The 16,703-nt window shown below is 42.1% G+C and overlaps 1 protein-coding gene across 1 annotated transcript; it reads left to right on the forward strand.

Annotated features, from left to right (window-relative positions):
* Nucleotides 1-998: 998 nt before the first annotated feature.
* On the forward strand, nucleotides 999-12,396 carry LOC120828801 (Krueppel-like factor 15). Its single transcript, XM_040192399.2, has 3 exons — nucleotides 999-1,258; nucleotides 2,719-4,236; nucleotides 9,715-12,396. Exons 2-3 carry the CDS (start codon nucleotides 2,777-2,779, stop codon nucleotides 9,881-9,883), a joined length of 1,629 nt encoding a protein of 542 aa, XP_040048333.2. The 5' UTR covers nucleotides 999-1,258; nucleotides 2,719-2,776; the 3' UTR covers nucleotides 9,884-12,396.
* The last annotated feature ends 4,307 nt before the right edge of the window (nucleotides 12,397-16,703 follow it).

Here is a 16,703-nt window from a genome sequence, read left to right on the forward strand (position 1 = left end):
GTCTTGTTCACGAGTGAGGGGAAGATGGAGTGTGAGTTTGGCCGGAGAATCGGAGCAGCGGGGGCGGTATTGCACTCGCTTTACCGCACCGTTGTGACGAAAAGAGAGCTCAGCCGGAAGACAAAGCTCTCGATCTACCGGTCAATCTTCGTTCCTACCCTCACCTATGGTCATGAAGGATGGGGATGGGTCAAGACCGAAAAAACTAGGTCACTCGTACAAGCGGCGGAAATGGGTTTCCTCAGGAGTGTGGCTGGAGTCTCCCCAGTTTAGGTGGTTTGGGCATCTGGTGAGGATGCCCCCTGGGCGCCACCCTAGGGAGGTGTTCCAGGCACGGCCAGCTGGGAAGAGGCCCCGGGGAAGACCCAGGACTAGGTGGAGAGATTATATCTCTGCACTGGCCTGGGAACGCCTTGGGATCCCCCAGTCAGAGCTGGTCGATGTGGCCCGGGAAAGGGAAGTTTGCGGTCCCCTGCTGGAGCTGTTGCCCCCGTGACACGACCCTGGATAAGCGGTTGAAGATGGATGGATGGATGGATGGATGGAACCCTAACCCTGGGTGGAAGATGTCTCCTTGTTTTAGTGATCTATTTGATCACTAAGAGTGTGTGGAAGTTCATATGACTACCTTTTGAATGCAGATTTTAACATATTTTCTAATATTTAAATAAAGCTTTTACATTTTAAAAATTGGATTTCTTTGTTGTGCCCGTGCACTGAGGAAAAATGTCTCCAGATACCTCCCGTTAAAAAAAACTCACATTACAAATCCCTAACTCAGCGATCAGAAATAACACAATGTAGAAAAACAAAACCTGTCTGGGCTACTTGCTGTCGTTATAATAAGGGTATGAGGAAAGAGGTCAGTAGCACACACACGCAGACACACACACACACACACACACACACACACACACACACACACACACACACACACACACACACACACACCTTCTCTGCATTTACGCTAAAACCCCGAAGCCCGGCCTTCCTCAACCGCTGGAGCCAATTGCGGCATGCCGAGCAGGCGAGCCTTCATGAAGCGCATGTGTGGGTGAGAGAGGAAGAGAGAGAGAGAGAGTGAGTGTGTGTGTGTGTGTGTGTGTGTCTTGAGGCGTAGAGCAATGCAAAGACCGTGTCGCGGAGTTGCATTGCCATTACGCGCTGTTACGCACAGCTGCGCAGCTGCTTTGGAGAGGGGAGCCCGAGTCGCAGGAGGAGCGTTTTTTGCAGGATTTCTCCCCTCACGCGCATATGAGTGAGTCCTTGCAGGGTGACTGGTGTTCTGTATGTTTGTGCCTGCGCGTGCTTGTCCGTCTCTCTGTTGGGTGACACAGAGGGCCACGGGGCTCCGCAGAGCCGTCTTTCATGCGCTGTGCTGATGAGTGTGATGAGCTCACACTATCTATAATCGTGGAAATCTAATACGGGTACTTTTTTCCGTTGATCTGACTAGTCATGGTTAAATATGGCGTAACTCGCGCATGTGTGCATGGTGAATACCAGGAGCGCGTGCTGTCAAAGACTCTCCGATGTTACTGCATAATGGAAAGTGACTTAAGTTTTCTTAAGTGTGTTATTTTTTCCCCACGACGGCTTAGTGAAGAACTCAGTCCCACCGATGCCATATGCGTGAGTGGAATGTTGGCGTTAGCTCACTAGTTACATAACTCCCTTAAAGTGGTCGGAGGGCACCAACAGTGAGACTGCACAATAACTTTAGTGCAATTCCAATAAACTATCTCAAGGTGAATTACGTAATACTTTGATCAACGAATCTAGAGATTTTTCTCAATGTGAGGACCTTGTGAAGCTCTCGGTGTTCCATTTGAGAGAACGCAGCTTTTCAGCTTTACAGAAGAGGGCGCACAGTCACTGATTTTATTGTTATTGCACAAGTGGCAATGTAAAGTGATTTATTTAAAAAATCTTTAATCATCACGATTATAGTATTTAAGTCCTTTGATAATGTCTGGCATCCTTTTAAATATTTGATAAATGTAAATACAGGTTGTATGTCTGGGTACAAATAGACACTAAATCCTCTGCTCATCATCCTATTGAAATCTGTTGATCTGTTATGCATGAGGCTTTCATGTTGAACTTTCTAATTGTATTCTAATTTCTGAAAGCACATTGGTGTGTGTCTACAAAGGTGAGTATCACCATGGGGGGGCAGGGGATAGAAGCAGATCAATAAATGACAGCAGAACCATTTTGCTTTAATATAAGAAGCACTGAGAAGTGGGAATCCATACTCAGCTTGAAGTCTGAACCAGCAGTTGCAGCGTCTACACAGAAACATGCACACACACAGTCTTCAAATTACACTTCCTTCACACATGGTTTGCTCTCCTTTTGAAGTGCCATCAACTGCAGACCTCTTGAACTAGCAGCAAGTACGTTGCATAGAGACAAAACATGGTGACACATTTTCAGTCTTTCTGCTGGTTTACTTATTGCAATACAGTATAATCTTGACCGAACTTTCTTGTAGAACTTTAACCCTGTTTGTCGGACTCACCTGACCTGACAGTTGCTGTTGCCATGCTGTTTGATTTGGAATGATGATCACCCCAGGGCGGGGAAGTTAGAGTTAATTGAAATTAGGTGGTTGAAATCTTCTCCTTTTAAAGACACAATGTAGTTTTGGTATGCAGTCAAATTGAAAGACATTTTTTTCAATATAATGATCAGAAACTCATTTGTCCTTTGCAGGAAGAGGAGAGAAGTATTTTGTTGCAGAACCGATTGATCTTTGGCGGAGAGCACAGGAATGGTGGATCACCTCCCGCTTGCTGAGGAGACCTTCCTGTATCACACCGACTACCCGGGGTCGGGCTACAATTGCCTCTGTCACCACGCTAATGGTGACACGTTGCCGGGCATCATGGTAACCGACGCGGGCATCTACGAGCATCACCACGACAACCGCTACCAAGGGATGACTCTTTCCTCCTCCCCTCGTACCTCTGAGGATGACCTCAGTGACTCCTCCAGCCCTCGTTCTTCCCTCTGCTCCAGCCCAGAGGCTTCGTCGCCAACATTGCGGCACGTTCTTAGCGCCGGCTACGAATGCAGATGCAATAGAAGCAGCGCGAGCTGTAGCTCCTCGGGAGGAAAGAGTCAGGACAGCCTGCTTGACCTCCTACTCTCGCAAGCCTCCCTCCCTCGCAGTAGCTCTCACTCTTCGTCTTTATCTTCCTCCCCATCCTCCCTGTCCTCTCCATCCTCATCTGCCCCTTTATTACCCATGGGACTGGCCTGGGAGTCCAAAAGGGAGCAGCGGCTGACTCTCCTCCAGCAGCATGCCAAAGACGATTGCTACGAGTTACCTGTCTTCTTAGACGGAATGCAGGATCCGGCTGCACTCCTCTTTCAACCCACCCTAGAGGAGATTGAGGAGTTCCTGGAGGAGAACATGGTGGTGGCATTGGAAAAAGAAAAAGACGGGAGTGATGAGGTGATGTTGGCAATGCCAGAGAACATTGAGGCGAAGGGTTCAATGACTATAGCAGGAGAACTGTTATTGGTATCACCGAATTTGGATCAGACTGTGCCCGTGGCTCATTCGCCGCTCTCCTTGAACGCCGAGACCAAACACGCCCCTTGTGACTTGGACATGGACAGCTTGCCATCAGCAGTGGATTGTAGTTCTCCTCGTATTGTTGACGGGGTCAAACACGAGGATTGTAGTTCACCACCAGCCTCATCAGAATCTACCGACGCCTCCAGTATGCCTGTCATCCTACAAATTCAGCCCATCCAGATCAAACAGGAGCCCGCCCCGAGTGCCATCTCAGATACAGTCACCCAGAAAGCCCAACCCCAGCCAACCCAGGCCCCATCGGACATTAAAATCGCCCAACTCTTGGTCAACATCCAGGGACAGACCTTTGCCTTGGTGCCTCAGCTGCTTTCGTCGACAAACATTAACAACTCAAGTAAAAATGGTAGCACCATGTCTCCCAAATTTGTTCGGATCGCACCGGTACCCATAGCCGCCAAACCAACTGGTCTTGGGGAAGGAGGGTTGGGCAGCGGATCCAATGCTGGGGTCCTCGTTGGAGGTCAGAGGTACCAGAAGAGCGCAGTAGCGGACCTCATTAAAATGCATAAGTGCTCTTTTCCTGGCTGTAATAAGATGTACACCAAGAGTAGCCACCTTAAAGCCCACCTGAGGCGGCACACAGGGGAGAAGCCCTTCGCCTGCACATGGCCCGGCTGTGGATGGAGGTGAGCAAAAACATGTGTTCTTTTTTTTAACCAAATCAAATGATGATGCTGATGGGAGCAGTCATGGACTAGATTTGAAAATGTATTAGACCACTCTTGCTACCTTCAGATTTGCACAGATTACAAGCTTGAACTGATCAAAGTCTGGTTAATAAAGATAAATGGATATATTGGTCATTGGATAGAATGTACAGTACACAGACAGTGCAGTTAGATGAGTAATGCCATTGTAAAGTGAGGTATTTCATTCATGCCACGGAGATTACAGCAACCATGTCTATGTCCATCATAGTATGACAAAGGGTGTCTTTCATGTTGCTATTTTTAGTTTCAAAATTATGTTTAAAGGTAGTTTTTTATCAGACTCAAAAACACAAGATATTCCTTTTTTAGTGGCACAATAGGGAAATTCACAGTGCACACAAGAATTTTTTACATGGTAAAAAAACAACAACACAAGAGCAGCAGTAATAAGTAAGTAAAACTATAGTAATAATAGACAAAAATAACGATATGCATTTTTTTAAATTCAAAAAACTTCTGTTGGAAAAAATGATTGAGTAAATGTAAGAAGAAAAAAAAATATATATATATAGAGATTTTTTTTTTTTTTACATAATCTCTCCCCTTATATCTTTAATTTATGGATGTAAGTGGATGGTGAAAGGGTTAATCTTAAGGAAAACTACACCCAATCACATTTACGATCTGTACTACATAGTGGCTGTGTGTCTCCACTATCTGTGTGTTTTTGTACCACGGTTCAAGTTGGAGATTAGATAGAACGCCTTTTGAAGTTTTCTGGATGTAGACTTTGCCCCGTGCTAGTTATTCCACTTGTTTGCTTACTGTCTGCAACAACTTCACCCATACGCAAATACACACACATACATGTACATTCATTCACACAGTGGACAATCAAGTTGGCTACTTTATACGTGTACCATCATTGCTTTTCATCTAGAATTCAAATAGAGTACAAATTCCGACTTTTGGATTCATCTATACGTGGAACTATTGCCCGAGAATGCATGTGTCTGGGTCGGGGTAGGGTTGTGTTCGGCCAAACATTATGGGTTAAATCTAGCATCAGGTGAGGTTAGAATTTATACTAGCTTTAGGTTAGGAGAGTAAAACGAGTGAGGATGCTGCACTGAAAACCAGCAGCGACTCAAAACCCCAAATGTATGTCTGGGCTTACATAAAATAAATTGAAAGCATTATTTATACTAGCATATTTAGAATAAATAAAATATAAAATAATTTTCTACACATTTTTAAAAGCTGGTTCATTACAAATGTATGTTATGTTCACCAACAAATATGCATTTGGAAACTTAATATTTGTTTATGTCATTTTTTTAAAGCAGAAGGTTTTGCATCCAGATAGAGCTACCGATGTCGAAGTTGCATCGTTCATAATTAAAGGTTTCGGGTATAATATCAGTTATGAGAAGCAACAAGGTCCACAAAAGGAAGGGTGTCGAAGAAACACTGGACAGATAGAGTTGTTTTAGAAGTGCTCGTTGGTTTAGCTCTTTAGCCAAGATAACCGTTTGCAGGAAAATACTGTGGCAGATTTTGTTGAATAATGGTTTGCATTTTCTCTCCTCCCAAAACTGCACTTCTACAGTCTTCACATCACACCAGCAATATACTGTGCTACACAGTTGCCCTTTCTTTGTTCTTCTATCCAAGAAAAGGGGGTGAGCCTGGGAGTAAGGCACCTCTTACCATCTGTAACTGTAAAAGAGATCCATGTGTTTGCCCCTCTGGAGCACTGAGTATGTAACTTGCTTCGTAAAACTCGGTGGATTCTGCTTCTTTTCCCAAAGATTTTTTTATCTTTCTCTTTCTCTGGCTGTAGTTTATGGTTATGCTCATGTTAAGATCTGAATGCACAGACAAATTCACATGCCAACGCTTAAAAGGAAGACATGCAGGCAAAAGTATTTTCAGTTGATTTCAGCTGCATGGAGTCTCCGGAGTTTTTTCTCTTTTTTGCAATGGACTGGTCTAGAACCCAAACAGTTTTCTGTAATAACACTGCGGCTGTCGTCGGGGCACTGAAGCGTTGTCCTTGTCAGCCAATGCATCTGTTGTTACAACAAGACAACATTGTTGGGTTGCGACGGAGCTGACACAGTTTGATTTAGCGACACACTTGGAAACTTAGAGCTCAGCTGACTTAATGCGCTCCGGAGTTCCTCCAAAAAAAAGCCTGTGTCCAAGCTAGAAAGCCTTCAGGGTCCTCAGAACAAATTGGAGAAATCAGTTAGTCTGGATTGAAGACATTTGTGGGATACTAATCTGTAGAGGTTTTATGGTCACACGTTTGTAGCTCTGTCATTGATTTACACTGTCACACATTAATGCAATCACCCATTCACAGTTCAAATTGAGGCTCTCATATACATGGTGACGGAAGACGTGAATGTCTTTGATGATCGATGTTCAAATCTAAAAAGACATTAAAGGATAATACAAGACCTCAGATACACTCCAAGTATGTGCGCTTGCCAAAATCTCTAGTTGCTGTAATTTGCCAGGTGTGTCAACTAACCTGACGGCCTCACCCTTGTGAGCCTGTTTTTCCCTGGACTTTGTTTGGCTGCAGAGCCAAGAACGCAGTTTAGAGACAAGCCAGAACAGAGCCTGCGCAGGTGTTTCCCACAGCGCGCAGTCTAAGATGTATACTACGTGCTGCGCTGCTGCTCCGCCAAGATGCCCTGAGGACTTTAGGTGCAGGTGAAAAACCATGAGAACTGGCACATGATCAATTCCATCCCCCCTAAAAATCCCAATTGGTGTATAAGTCCTGAATGCATGTTGTGTTGAAAGATCTTCCACAATGCAGTATGTTGTAGTTGGGCTCAGTGCCAGATTGGAGTCTGTAGAATAGCTACATAGGTTGTATCATGCCCCGGCTTGAAGCTGATATAGTACAGCTTTAGAGTGTAATATGTGCATGTGCGTCTCACACAGATTTCCATCTGTAGTTACAGGCGTTTACTTTAACAATGACATGCTTCTTGGTGTAGATTAAGTAACTTTGCTAATGCGTTGCACCTGTAGAGACTTGCATGCAACAGATACTTTGACACAAAGTAATTTTGCCTGAAGGGGACTTGTTGTAGAAAGTCCGCCCAAAGCTGCATATTTTTGTATTTAGTATGGATCAAATGTAAGGGGTGGCTTGATGTGACGAACCTAAAGATCACTATCATCCAACGGCCGTTTACTGCAGCTTTTAAGAGTGTGAAAGGCACAGTTTGTGGCATTTAATATCAATAAGTATATATTTTTTTGTGTATAATCATCATTTGAAGAATGGGCCTTTCATGTTTTTTTTCCGCCATTAGGTTCTCATGCTCTTGGAATACAAGGGAATTTTGAGTCGATTGGAAGCTGATGCCGAATTCTACATGCAGGCCCTTTAAAACACCTTTAAATTGTTTTCAGCCTGCAACTTGACTGTTTTGGTCGATTACCTCTTATGTTATCTGTGTATCCAGTAAGAGAAGGCAGGAGATTTTCTCCAAAAAGCTCTTATACTTATATATAACTTGTATGTTACCTGTCCAGCACCAAATATGTAAAGTTAGCAAATAACTGCTGGGTAAAGCACTTAGCTGCTGAAAACATGCAGATAGATAAGGTCTTTGTTGGGGAACACACAGAAAGAAGAGTAAATGTTACATCCTTTATGATGAACCCCAAGGTAAAAATAAATGTTACCCTTGTTTGTTAAATATACAGTTTTATAGGCAGAATTTACCACAGCAACTTAAACCTGTAGGTTCCCCTAGTGAGCAAGTAAATTTCAATTTTTAACAGATTGGAATTAGCTATGAATCCCAACAATTTTCAGTAAGAATATCTCAACAGATAAAAGATAGATATGTATGGTCCCCAGAAAATAAGTCCTAAAGAAGTCATGAACTTCACATTTTGAGATTTTGGTGACATATCTCAAAAACTATTGGATGGATTGCCAAGGAATTGGGTACAACATTAATTTCCCATCTGGATTGTATGGAATAATTTTGGTGATACTTTTTGTAAAATGTTTTTGTTCATGAGGAGATACTAGCGTGCTCATTAGCAACTAGAGCTAGAGTAGTGTATTGTAGAGTTGCTAATCTTCAGGATGGTAGCCATGTCAACAGGGGCGTACAGAGACAGAACTTTGGCCACAGACTTTGAAATGGTCAGGCATTTCATGGTGCATGCCACGGCAGAGGACCAGACACTACTAACATCAGAATGTAAAAAAAATCAAACCTGGCATGGGTCGCTCTTTCTGGTATCTTCCTGAACTTGTTGGATTGCCAGTCCTCTCTTGATCTTCATTGTCAACATGCTTACTGAACATCAGAATTTACCTCATCAAACTCAAGTACAGTCTCCCAAGGTTACTAGCATGGCCATCCAGTCTTACGGTGCGTCAACATGGAACCAGATAGAAGACGACAGATGGACAACACTGGTTGATTAAATCCCACTAAATATATTTGATTCATTCACGCTGACTTCTCTTTAAAAATGTGGCTGTAATGGTTATTCTTGTAACTAAGTAACACTTTCACCAAAATGATTCAGTGCCTGATCAATGTGAAGGCAGCATCAATCTGGTCTCCATGAAGACTGATTATCAGTACCATGTGGGCTCACAACGCCCAGTGAGCTCAGTGTTATCTGGGCTCACTGTTGTTTGTAGTCCTTTGTCTAAGTATAACAATGATTAGGAAATAGTACAAGCCCAAGTCCACAATACATGCAACTAAAAAAGGAACTCAATACCAAAACATACAATGACCCAACTTACTCTTGTTTTTTGAGGTTCTTTGTTTGTCAGATTCCAGACTTGGGCTTTACAAGCTCTGTTGGTTATCCTCGTTTTATTGGGCCATTAAAATGATGAATAGGCCGGGTGTGTAATGCACATCGAGAGGGAAATTGCTTTGAAATAACTGTGAGCGACATCTCCCTGTGACTTATCGCCCATTCTACTTAAGCCTGCTGCTGCTACTCAAAACGCACCGGGAAATGAATTACTTATATATATATATATATACACATACACGCACACACAAATCTATCAACCACTTAACCCTTCACTGTCATGATACCCAAAGCTGGCCAGAGCCCATAGAGACCTGAGCAGCGCCGGCCATGAATAGACTTGGTTTGGCTCCCTTCAAAGAGAAGAAGCAGTTCAAAACACATGTACAAAATGCCCTCACATAAAGCAGGCCATGACATGGATTTCTGTTTAAGTGCAGTATATTTAAGAATAGAAGCAGGAGTATTTCAAAATGGCACAGTCAAATTCTTTGGTGAAATTTGGTGAGAGCATAGATTGACTGTGATTATGGAATAAAAATACATAAAATCCAAAGTATAGCAATGCATTTTGTTCCAAAGATCTTGCTTCATAACTCTCATGAATTACATTCTCTGTTTTGCTTCGGACAGGTTCTCTCGGTCTGACGAGCTCTCCCGACACCGGCGCTCCCACTCGGGAGTGAAACCATACCAGTGCATCGTCTGCGAAAAGAAGTTTGCCCGCAGCGATCACCTGTCCAAACACCTCAAAGTCCACCGCTTTCCAAGAAGCAGCAGGACAGGGCGCTCTGCAAACTGACTCCTCTGACCCCACTCTGACAGACTGACGCTGAGTGGGGATGGGATGGGATGGGGAATACACACACACGCACCTAAGCGCGTGTGTGACAAAAGAGTGAGGACGGGTTAGGGGAGGTTAAAAGTCCAAACACCTTTTAAAGGGGTCCTTGCGGGAGCTGTTGTTTGTTTATGTTCAATTGTGTGTACATGTGACGTACATCCATGGTACTGTTCTAATTTATTGGGTGACAAGGAAAAAAGTATACACACTAAAGTGAAACATAAAACTGTTACTTGACCCAACATCCTTACAGGTGAAATAAGCTTCTTGTACATGACAATTTATTTCGTCATTTTGTCACTCAAATAATTTAGCTGATCTGATTTGATGAAAGATTTGCTACTGAGATGTGTCTTGTTGTAATTTGCTAGCCTTAAAAGCCTTATATGATTTTAAAAAATGCATTGCTAAGGTGTCTGCTTCTATTTAAAACCCTGAGTTTTATTTTTTGTACCTTTCTGGAGCCAAATGTTGTTTAGCAGAAACGCATCACTTGATGGCTTGAAGTTCAATTTGTTGCCCAACAACAAGAACCAACTGGATACGGGGAGCTTTTGGGGACTAATTCTTCCCCATTGACAGAAGAGTGAATGATATGCCAACATTCCTGTAGTTTTGAAAAGGTGTCTCTGTTGCCTTTGAGTCTCAATACAGGATAAAAACACTGAAGTAATATCGAACAAAAAGGAGAATATTCATGTTGAATTACAGTTCACCAGCAAGCATCATGTTGTGTAATTTGCACTTGCAACCACGTAATGTTTGTGTCGTTATGGTCCTTTTTTGGATCAAAACCCCATTTGGGTGCATCCACAAATAATGCTTATCTATATATTCTTTGAACCCGCCCAATGTTCACAACAAGTATTTACATTACATTACATGTAATTTAGCTGACGCTTTTATACAAAGTGACTTACAATAAGTGCATTTCGACTAAGAGTATTGTATTCTTCTATAAGAATTCAAACTCAAAAGAACAAGAAACAAGAAAGTGCAATTTCATTAAATAAGCCGATTTACAACTTGCTATAAATAAGAGCCATTATAAGTACAATTTAAGTGCTACAATTTGTTAGTCCTTTTAGTCAAGATAGAGTCTGAACAGGCAACATAATCATTACTTTGTTCTTTGAATGACTTCATGTCACTGCTGTCAGAAGTGGCACATGCAAAGGTTCATGGTCTTGACGTCTCCTGCCTCTTACCAAATCAAGCTTATTTTGTCTGTTTGATGTAAACACTGATGCGTTTAACGTATCCAATGAATTGATTTAAATATTTAAATCTAAGTTGATTATTTTTCGCACTTACTGATGCTGGAAATATTTGTGCCGTTTCAACAACCCAAATAAGAATCACCACAGAAGAATCACCTTTATGGGAATTTGAAATTCCTGTTGTCACAGAAGGCCAATACAGGATATTTAGAGACACAAAGGATTTGTCAACATTCACCACCGTAATCTACTGGTCGTAGAGTAAGCCTTGGTTATACTCTCGAATGGATGCGTATGCGGTCTGCTTGGAGAAGGGTTTCCACAGATAAGAAGTACACTGCTTCGCTCAAGCTTTGGCTACCAATCCGGACTGAGCAGTACAGCAATAACAAATGATGCGTATTAAGACATTTTCACCAAAGGTATTACGAAAATTGGAGATAATTTAAAAAAATAATTTCACATGTTATCACATTCTGGTGTTAAACATATCAGATCTCTTTCCATGAAATGAGATACCTTGATCTTGTACTGTATGCGAACAGTGACCAGTTCCTTTTTTTGTCGTACATTGCTTTAACGTGTGTCATTGTCCATCTCAGTTAAATTAAGCCAAATGTCCTCGTGGGAGGGACGCGAAATGCCTGCTGCACAGAATTTTTTTCAAGTATAATTTGTTGTTGATTATCCGCGCCAATGTTGTTTAAAGAGAGTAACATTTTTAACTGGAATCCAGGTGATTTTAGAACCGTTTGATTTGCTGAAACCTACATTGATTGATGAACCCTTTTGAGTGGTCAGAAGGCGGCGGATAAACAAGACACTGTATGGACAAAGTGTAACATTGATATCAAGCATTCCTTGCATACAATCAGGAGAAACACTTGTCGAAATGGGTGAGCCTGTAAATGTATGCAAATACTGTATATGCATCTAAAAGGTGGTCTGACTTATTCTTCTGGTGATTTTTGTGATTGTGAAAGATTTCTTTAAAGAATATCTAATTGGAACATGTGGTAACCTGCTTCTTCCTGTAAGGTTTTTACACGACAGATCATTATAAAATGCAGTGTCATAACACATCAATGGATCAGAATTTATATTACATGTTCTCCAATATGCAAACCTCTAACTTGGTCAGGTGCAAATTGCAATACATCATAATGTAAAATGAAACATGATGACTAAGGTGTATATTTCTGCTTTTGTTCCTACTTACAACACATTTACAATAAAAATCCTGAAACCTAATACAGCTTTTCTGTGTGTCTCATTGTAGCTGAACCACTGCCACTGCTGCGACAAGTGATTCGAAAACCTTTAGAGCTAATATTGTTATTTTTCTTTCAATAGTTGTAACAGTAGGGCTGTCGCACCTAAATTAATTGCGATAAACAATATTATTGTATTGTATTTCATGTCACTGATAACATGATAATAGCATGCGTGGCCCCCTTCCTAAAAATTATTTTGACACCCCTGCTCTATAACAAGAGCTAATTCATCCGGACTTGCCGCGGCGTGAATTACCGTAATTATTGTAATGTTCAGTCGTCAAGTCTTAAATGTAGAGCTAAATGTTCACTCTACATTTAACATTTGCATTTAGATTTAAAATTATTTATACAACTTTTTTACTGCCAAACATTATCCTTGGAAAAGTTATTGCATGAATGTACATGAATTTCTCTCTAAATGTTTGAAAAAGTGACATGTGAATATTGTCATGCTTTTTTATTTCATTCATTTTAGACATTTTACAAACGGCGCCCCATACTGGTGTTACTACTTTTCAACCCTAGACCTGCCGGCAATGGAAAAAACAACTGCAGTTTTAAGCTTTAATGCTACTTGGAAAATCATTTTTTTCATAATTTTTTCCGGTATGTATCCTAAAGATTAAAAAACAAATTCCATACATAAAAGTAAAGTTGGGTAACTCAAGTTAACACAAGTTAACACATTGCCAGTGTGTTCTTTATCCGCATGGAGCTCACAAAGTTACAGAAAAAAATAACAATAAAATACAAAAAGATTGGATGTATCCGAAATGTCAAGATTTGTACCACATGGAAATTAAACCCCCCTTTCCTGCTCCCTTTTCATCCAGACTCGTCCTTTTTCCACCCAGACTTACCCTTCCCCCTTTCAAGATTTTTATACAATGGCGTTGGACGTTTTTCTGCCTCTTGGAATGTTTGCAGAGTCATTGTAAACAAAAAGAGTGGTAGCTGCTAAGTGTCTGTGTGTGTGACATGTGGTATGGATATACATCTGTTGTTTTGTGTGCCAGTGCCGTCTCAGAGGCATTCAGGGAGGCAACAGAAGGATTTCATTCAACACATCTGGTTCTGAACGACATTGTTTTTTTTTTGCTTGTCTCAGTTTCAACAGCGAGACTCCCTTTCTTTGGAAGGGGGTCTAATATTTTATGAAAGATAAATGGTTAGTGTAGAAGCTAAGCCAACGCTTTAATCCACTGAGGCATTTTGTCTGGAAACTTAATTGACACGCCGCTGTTGTACCATGACAGATGAATGAGAATCCTGTAGCCTTTTTGTTACGTTGCAAATGAGTCCATTTATTTGCCAACTTATTCTTGTCATATGTTTATCATACATCCACTCAGCGGGCGTTACATAACACTACCCAGCGTGCGGTCAATAACAGTTTTTTCTATCCCGGCTGGAAACCCAGCCGGGATAGAAAAAGACTGTTGAGCCCCCAAAGGTTCCTACCCTATATAGGCTGACCCGCCCATCAATCAGATCCTGACACACATCATAATGGCTCTTACAGTTAGTTATGTTTACATTTCATCTATTTTAATATACTAATATTCAACCTTGGAGTACTCAATACTGAGCATGTTTAAACATGCAACAGAATAAAACAGTGTTTTGGCAATTAAGCACTTGTGTATGTAATAATTGTTTGTATTTTAGTAAATGACAGCCACATTCCCCAGGTGGTTCACATTAGACACAGTGATCAACCAGCAATCTGATATCCAATTAGTGGCAAAGATGACAAGCATGAAGGATTCCTACATAGATAGAGAGTCTTCTCTGTGATGCTGTACTTAATATAGAAGCATTAATATTAAATTGTTTCAGAACCAGTAAGAATGTCCTGATAGTACCTTAAAAAATGCATTCGCTCCAAAACTGAGCCAGAACTTCCAACAATCTTCACTTATCTGTTTGCTCCAAACACAACTCCAACCAGTTACAAAATATGTTATGCAAGTTAGTCCAGATAATTTGCACACGGCAGTGCTTATGTATACTTTTTCATTGAAGCTGGAAGCTAAAAACTAGCCAAAACAACGCTGAATACACTGATATTTGTATAATTTCTCAGACAAACCTTGCCAAAGTTAGAGCAAAATAACCACCGAGATTTATTTCTTCACCAGTAACATATAAACTCATTTTTTATCCTGACAGATTAGATTAGTTGAAAGAGTTATTAAACGTGTTACATGCCACGTACCAGCCTGCTTCAAGGCCTCCACCATCATCCCTGTCCCCAAGAAGCCCAGGATCACAGGACTCAATGACTACAGGCCCGTCGCCCTGACCTCTGTAGTCATGAAGTCTTTTGAACGGCTAGTCCTGACCCACCTGAAGTCCCTCACCGACCCCCTCCTGGACCCCCTGCAGTTCGCCTACAGAGCCAACAGGTCTGTGGACGATGCTGTCAACATGGCCCTCCACTACATCCTCCAGCATCTGGACTCCCCAGGAACCTACGCCAGGATCCTGTTTGTGGACTTCAGCTCTGCTTTCAACACCATCATCCCGTCTCTGCTGCAGGACAAACTCTCCCGGCTGCACGTGCCCGACTCCACCTGCAAGTGGATCACTGACTTCCTGTCTGACAGGAAGCAGCACGTGAAGCTGGGGAAACATGTCTCAGCCTCTCGGACCATCAGCACCGGTTCCCCCCAAGGCTGCGTTCTCTCCCCTCTGCTCTTCTCCCTGTACACCAACAGCTGCACCTCCAGCCACCAGTCCGTCAAGCCCCTGAAGTTCGCGGATGACACCACCCTCATTGGACTAATCTCTGGTGGGGACGAGTCCGCCTACAGGTAGGAGTCTGACCATCTGGTGTCGTGGTGCAGTCAAAACAACCTGGAGCTCAACGCTCTAAAGACAGTGGAGATGGTTGTGGATTTCCGGCGGAGCAGAGCCCCACCCTCCCCCATCACCCTGTGCGACTCCCCCGTCACTATTGTGGATTCCTTCCGTTTCCTGGGCTCCATCATCACCCAGGACCTCAAGTGGGAGCTGAACATCAGCTCCATCACCAAGAAGGCTCAGCAGAGGTTGTTCTTCCTGAGGCAGCTGAAGAAACTCAACCTGCCAAAGACGATGATGGTCCACTTCTACACGGCCATCATCGAGTCCATCCTCTGCTCCTCCATCACCGTCTGGTACGTTGCAGCCACACCCAAGGACAAGGGCAGGCTGCAGCGTGTCATCCGCTCTGCAGAGAGGGTGATCGGCTGCAATCTGCCGTCCCTGCAGGACTTGTTCGCTTCCAGGTCTCTGAAGCGAGCTAAAAAGATCGCGGCCGACCCCTCTCACCCCGGACATAAACTGTTTGTGCCCCTTCCATCTGGCAGGAGGCTGAGGTCCATCAGGACTACGACCTCCCGCCACACGAACAGTTTCTTCCCGTCGGCAGTCGGGCTCATCAACAGAGCCCGGTCCCCCACTGACTGACTATAACACTCCACCGGTCACTCCCCTTCACACTGCACATGCCACTTTAACTGCAATTCATCACTTTGTCACTTGTCACTTTGTCTCTTGTCTGTTACTTGTTTGTTAGTGCACTTTATGCTCAATATTTTTCTTTTTTACTTTTTAATATTTAAATTTTGTAAACTTTATTCTCTTGTTTTATACTAACCCATAGCCTTAGCCTTATTCTACTAACCCATTGCATTAGCATTTCATTCCACTTTATTTTATTACTTGTGCACTGTTGTCTTGTCTGTCTACTGTCGCGCACTAATCGCCAAGACAAATTCCTTGTATGTCTGACATATTTTGGCTAATAAATGTTTCCTGATTCCTGATTCCTGGTTATCATGGGTATGCCATTTTTGGAGCAGAGGCCAAATAAATATTGTTTCAAAATAAATGTTAAAATGATACCAACATCTCTGTGTGTATTCTGTTGCTGCAAGTTGATGTGTTTTGATGGAAAACACAAATCATACTAGAAGACAAGGTCCAGAAGATAAGGTCCAAGGTCCGCCGTTTGTAAAATGTTGCACGTTCTAAAATCCTGCGCAGTTTTGGTACATTTAGCATTATTATATGAAAAAAAGCACAATATGTCACTTTTTTAAACATTTAGTGAAATTTAAATTCATCTAAATTCATGCAATAACTTTTCCAAGGATAATGTTTGGCAGTAACAAAAAGTTGTTAAATAATATAAATGTTAACTATAAATGTAAATGTTAAATGTGATATCTAAATGTTAAATATAAATGTAAATGTTAAGTGTAAATATAAATGTAAATCGAAATATTAAAGGTA

The sequence above is a fragment of the Gasterosteus aculeatus genome, chromosome 2 (genome assembly GCF_964276395.1).
Source record: "Gasterosteus aculeatus chromosome 2, fGasAcu3.hap1.1, whole genome shotgun sequence".
Classification (NCBI taxonomy): domain Eukaryota; kingdom Metazoa; phylum Chordata; class Actinopteri; order Perciformes; family Gasterosteidae; genus Gasterosteus; species Gasterosteus aculeatus.

Excerpts from the sequence above, each read along its gene's own strand:
- LOC120828801 (XM_040192399.2), top strand. The coding sequence starts at position 2,777 with ATGGTGGATCACCTCCCGCTTGCTGAGGAGACCTTCCTGTATCACACC. Across the intron at positions 4,237-9,714 it reads TGGCCCGGCTGTGGATGGAG|GTTCTCTCGGTCTGACGAGC; the intron begins GTGAGCAAAAAC and ends TGCTTCGGACAG.